A 5,843-nucleotide genomic window follows, 5' to 3' on the forward strand; every position below is an offset into this window, starting at 1 on the left:
TACTAAGTGCTCAGTACTTGTAGGAAGAATGAAGTCTTGGGGTTGGGCAGGCCGGTGCTGCTTTTCCAAAGCCCCGACTGAGCGGGCTGCAGTTAGCCGGCCCCGGAGACCACGGCGCGCACACAAAGGGACCCCGGCCACAGGTCTTGCGGAACCTCGGGACGCCGTCCGCGCGGCAGGCAAGGGAAACAAACAAGAAGAAACGAAGGGTTTCTTTCCGGTGGGCCCAGCACCATAGAGGGTCGCCCCCGCCACGTTCCTAGAGCGGCCGCGCGGCGCCGTCTGACGGCGAGGCCCGCACTTCCGGCGGCGCGAGGGGCCCCCAGCGAGCGAGCGAGCCAAGACTGCTGGCGGCCCGCTGCGCGGTGAGTGGGCCGGGGGCGCGCCGCCCGGTGCTCGGAGGCGGCTCGGGCGCCGGTTGGCCGCCGCGGGGCGGCACGGACCCGGACCCCCGCTCCCGGAGCCGTTGGGAAGGCTCGGCGCCGGGCGGGGGCGGGGGCGGAGGGAGCTGGGCGGGCCCGGCCTGCGAGGAGCGGCCGGCGGAGGCCTGGGGAGGGCGGAGGCCTGCATGGGAGCTCTTGCGAGTCCGGCCGCAGTCCCCACGCCGGCCGTCGCCCGGGGCTTTTCAGGACTAAGTACTTTGAACAAATGCTTGAGTAGCACAGGGCTGTTAGGAGCGAGCTGCAGTTACTGACTCCTTTACCCCTCTGACACCCCGACGATGTCGCAGCTTTATTGTCCTCCCGATTTTATGTAGGAGAAAGCAGGTCCATTCCGGATACGCGCGTTCGCACGGCGACAGCTCCCATCGCTCAGGTTTACCATAATACCCGCACCTGCGGAGGAATTAATGCTGAGCACCGGTCGCGGCGCTGGTCTTGGTGTTGAAAGTTGTGGCTGCACATCAGTTCTACCACCAAGAGGACAGACTCTAGGATCAGGGTGCTAGGGGTTGGGGACCTGGTCGAAATCGGCCTGCCTTTCCTTAGCTGTAAAATGGAGAGCCTCGCATAAAGCTGCTATGGGAATTAAATATCATAGAACAGTGTCTGGCATACCACTAAGGCTGCCTCTTAGTATGATTTCCTCATCTGTAGTGTTCTCGGTGGATTACATAGTCTCAGAGTTTCCTACCAGATCTGACTTCTATAGTATTAAAAAGTAAATTTTTTTTCAATGTATAATTCCCATTATAGCTGTTTTTTGAACATCAACACCATGTATCTAACAAATGTCTCTTTGAAACAGATATTCTGTAAATAGATAAATATTCTGTAATAGATATTCTGCAGATATTGACTAAAGTTAATGAGTGTTGCTCTCTCAGTGATTGGTATTGAATGCAGTTTGCTCTTTCTGATACTCAACCATGATTACAACAGAGATAGTTATTAAATATCCAAATAAAGTCCTCAGCACTAGCAGGCCTGGAGTCTGAATTATACAAAAGGATGAAGGAAAGGCAAGAACAGTGATGTAATTTGTATTTTCAGTTATTTGCATTGTAAGTTTTTATGCAGAGACCCAGGGTAATTATCCCCTTTTTAAAGTCTACTTCCTGACACAAGATGTGAAAAATAGTTTCAGTAATTCTATTACTTTTTCAATCTAGCTTATCTCACACTGTCACCTGTTTAGAGTTTGTGGCTTGTTTGTTTATGGCCATTATTTTAAATAACTATAAGTAAATAAGTGAAATTAATTTATTTGAATTTTTGCAGCATTTGGGTATTTTAAAACTTCTCTCCTATTTTTGCATGTAAACTTACTTTCTCCCCCTCCTTTTCTTTTGTTTTACTCACCACCCTTTGTTTCTACTCAGTTGCCATTCCACTTTCCAGTAAAAGTTCTTCTGAATTTTTTTTCTTCTCCAGAAACAATTCACTTGTTTCAGGTTTTCAAAGAATTGTCCTCTTTCTTGGGTCATTAGAATCTAAGGGGAAAAAACAATAAATCATCTTTTCACTTAGTTTTTCTCATCAAGTATTACTGAACTGACTCACAGAAACTTGCCATGCCTTATAGGGTAGTTCCTACTTTCAAAACTACGCTACAAAGTTAGTCAAGTTGTATCCATGCTGTGAAAGTAGAATGGCGAAACAAGGATAAACAAAAATATTTAATAAAGTAGTATGATTTGTCATTTCTTTCTAATTTGGATGCCTTAAATAGTCACCAGTAAGTAAGTAGAATTTTAACATGGGAGAAAATATTAAAATGTAATGATAGTCTATTACCCAAATTTTGATTGTCTTTCAGAGTTATTTCTTCTATTCCCATAAGATATTTTGTTGTCTCCACCTTTTAATCCTTCAGTTATGTACTCATTTGATAATGCCTAATAAAAACTTATATTTCACATTATCAGTTTTATCCTGTCCCAAAAGACAAAAATTCCATAGGTAAATTTGGTCAAAATTTGGGGATATTTATTAAGTTGAAATCTTGGGAATTACTAGAATTATTTTGCAAGTATTTCCTCCCAGAATTGTCTTTGTTTTCATATGTATTGGATACGTTTTTAATTTACACATGGATGCAATTTCAGTGGGTTGAAGATTGAATAATTTGGGTTAAAGTTGAATAATAACAATAACGAGTGATCTGCTTTGGCTTTTATTTTCTTCTACACAGAAAATTGAGCTGTATAGCTCTAGGAGGTGAAACTTCAGTTCAGAAGAAGAGAGCAGACTCTTAAGAATACATTTGGCTCATCACCATGCGGTTAGGAAAACCAAAGGGAGGTATTTCTTGGAGCGCGAGCCAAGGAAAAGCCTATGAGAACCCGCGCAAGACAGGGCGGCAGCGGCAAAAATGGGGAATGACTGTTCGATTTGACTCAAGCTTGAGTAGACTGAGAAGAAGCCTGGATGAGAAGCCTTATAAATGTACTGAATGTGAGAAGAGTTTCAGTCAGAGCTCAACTCTTTTTCAACACCAGAAGATTCACACTGGAAAGAAATCCCATAAATGTGCTGATTGTGGGAAAAGTTTCTTTCAGAGCTCTAACCTCATTCAGCATCGGCGGATCCATACCGGGGAAAAACCCTATAAATGTGATGAGTGTGGAGAAAGGTTTAAACAGAGCTCAAATCTCATCCAGCACCAGAGAATCCATACTGGAGAAAAACCCTACCAGTGTGATGAGTGTGGTCGATGTTTCAGCCAGAGTTCCCACCTTATTCAACATCAGAGAACCCACACGGGGGAGAAGCCCTACCAGTGCAGCGAATGTGGCAAATGCTTCAGCCAGAGCTCTCATCTTAGGCAGCACCTGAAGGTGCACAAAGAAGAGAAACCTCGTAAAACCCGCGGCAAAAATATCAGGTCAAAAACTCACTTAGTGTCATCCTGGAAAGCCGGTACAGGTAGGAAGTCAGTGGCTGGTCTCCGCTAAGGAAAGGGCGCCGCTTCAGGCTTCTTTAAAAAATAAATAAGTAAAAGCTGTCTCTTTTAGAACTGGAGATATTTTGTCATAGACACTTAAATACTATACCCTTTCCTGGCATGGAGACACTGTAATGACATTGGGCTGAAAGAAGCTATGAGTCCAGCTGTTCTCATCTTTTTTTTTTTTAATGTAACTTGGAGTACAAAAAACTGAAACTATGTTTTGAGAGAATATAAGATTCGTGACCTCATGTGATATTGCTTCCTGCATCACTTGGACAAAAACAACCATGTTTTGATGACACATGTAAAAGTGCAGGTATTCTGATGACTCCTCAGCTTTAGGACTTCCTGTGGAAGGCATCATTAAAAGGGAGAAGAAATTAATTCCATTAGTTTGGAAGTTCCGCAACTGATGAGGAGATTTTATGTTTGTAAAGTTTTGTAGTATATTAACCATTGGTTTGTAAGTATGACTCAAAATTCAGCGTATTAATATGTATTCATGTTCACAGATTTTTAATCCACAAAGCCCATCACTCTGTTAGCTTTTTGTTGTTGTTGTTTTTTTCCCCTTCTGCTTATGGACAGTTATTAATTAAAGGAATTGAATTTCCCTCTTTTTCACCAAATTCTTAGAGATATTCTAGAAGCCAAAGTAAGAACTGAATTAGACCACAGTTCTGTTCTTAGAAGCGCAGTTCTTTGAGGTGGTGTTACACTGGGTCACTTGTTTTCCAGAAGTTGGGGTGGACTTATGTTGGTCCATCCCCATGCCTTTGTCTTTTGGCATTCTCTTATGCTCTGACAAACTGAGCTAGCCTTTTAGATCTACCTGAATAAATAATTAAACCATATACCAACACACCTCAACTTGTTAATTAGAAATCTACAATCTACATTTCCCTGTTTTCCCCCTTTGAGAGTTTTGGGTAACACTGGTTATCTTAAACAAATGTTCGTCAATAGTGAAAGTCATTTAATTCAAGTGTCCGTGCATTTGTAGCTCCGTGTGTAGATTTTGAAATGTAAGCTAACTTTCTCTGCATTAATATGAATTATTTATGAAGTCAAGCATACATGTTTCTTAACTTTCATCAGAACAGTGCCAAGTGTCAGACTTTCTGACCAGCCTTCAGCTCAGGTTTTAATTTCTCTTGAATGCTAACATTCTTCTGATTTTTTTTTTGTATCTTTTATAATCATACCAGCTCCTGCTGTATTAATGACAGTTATCCATAAAAATAAAACAAAATGGAATATTTTGCATACTACTATCCTCTGCTTATTTTGCTCCTGGGAAATTGTTTTAATGATATAGACAACACTTAAAATCACAGCGTTTGGAAGCATCACTTGATTTGCCTGTTTTTGATTTCCTCAAGCTTGAACTTTGCCTGCCTCTTGGCCTTGCTTTTGAGTGCAAGTCATAGAAGATGGTCTCATTGACAACAGTTGTCCAACAAAATATCCACAAAGCGTTTCGTGAGTATGAGTTGATTGCAGTTATCTTTTACAAAAGACGACCGTGACCACTTAGCAAGTGTCCTGTTAATCACAGTCAGGTCACTGCAGCAGGGGCATGGCTGTAGGGCCATTTCGAGGATCTGCCATCAGTATTACAGCAGTTTTGTGTCTGGAGTAACTTCTGACTGGGACCAACACCACTTTAAGAATTCGCCAATTTTGACAGCAACGTGCAACAGAAGGACCTCTGTATATTGTTAGCTTTCATAATTTATATTTTTTACCCTGAATGACTTCCATATTCTGTATAGAAGTAAAGCAAATACTCTTCAGATTTTTATGTATTCCCAGTTTGCCTATGGTATGCATTTCTTCTCAGAGCCCTAAAACTAGAAGCGGGTAGGTCAGTAACACGGTAGCCTTCTGTAGTCACTAACGTGCACTGCGGCAGCCTTCACCTCCTTTTACGGGCATCTTACGAGGGAAATACCACAGCTGCTTTAAGTTAATGGATTAAAGGATGTGTTCTGCTACTAGAAATTGAGTTACAGGAGAATGTGAATCTGATAGGCACTGCCTCTGAGTACAGTCTCGCATGACAATACGCTGCCTCTCAATACTCTGAATTTCCATCATGACTCAGGGTTACAAAACTGAATCCTTTTACTCCTCTGGCAGGCTCCTTTCTTACACAATCTCTGGATGTTTTACTTGGGAAGAAAATAAAAGCTCCAAGTTTTTTTTGTTTTGTTTTGGTTTTTTTACGTATTGCTGAAATTTCATTTACATTACACTAATGAGTAAGGGGTGTTGTTAACTGTTTGCCTGCCACCTTCGTTTATTCAGTCATTTCGTAAGTATGGTAGAGATAAACCTGATCAAGGCAGCCTTAGTTTAAGGAACTTTGGTTAAGTGAGTAGTCAAGTAGAGGAACTGAGAAGCTAGGAAAGCAAGTACAGGGATCTCTGCCCGGTGGTTCTCAATTT

At 42.1% G+C, this 5,843-nt stretch overlaps 1 protein-coding gene across 4 annotated transcripts; it reads left to right on the plus strand.

Annotated features, from left to right (window-relative positions):
• On the plus strand, positions 1–5,597 carry ZNF22 (zinc finger protein 22). Of its 4 annotated transcripts, none has more exons than XM_026481575.4 (2): positions 1–365; positions 2,635–5,597. In XM_026481575.4, the coding sequence occupies exon 2, from the start codon at positions 2,720–2,722 to the stop codon at positions 3,395–3,397; it is 678 nt and encodes a 225-aa protein (XP_026337360.3). In that variant the 5' UTR covers positions 1–365; positions 2,635–2,719; the 3' UTR covers positions 3,398–5,597. The 4 variants fall into 4 exon arrangements, with proteins under 4 accessions (XP_026337360.3, XP_044233963.3, XP_048074953.2 ...); XM_044378028.3 differs by lacking the exon at positions 1–365 and adding an exon at positions 533–635; XM_048218996.2 differs by lacking the exon at positions 1–365 and adding an exon at positions 535–1,476.
• Positions 5,598–5,843: the final 246 nt, after the last annotated feature.

The sequence above is a fragment of the Ursus arctos genome, unplaced genomic scaffold (genome assembly GCF_023065955.2).
Source record: "Ursus arctos isolate Adak ecotype North America unplaced genomic scaffold, UrsArc2.0 scaffold_7, whole genome shotgun sequence".
In the NCBI taxonomy this organism is placed as follows: Eukaryota; Metazoa; Chordata; class Mammalia; order Carnivora; family Ursidae; genus Ursus; species Ursus arctos.

Excerpts from the sequence above, each read along its gene's own strand:
- ZNF22 (XM_026481575.4), top strand. The coding sequence starts at position 2,720 with ATGCGGTTAGGAAAACCAAAGGGAGGTATTTCTTGGAGCGCGAGCCAA.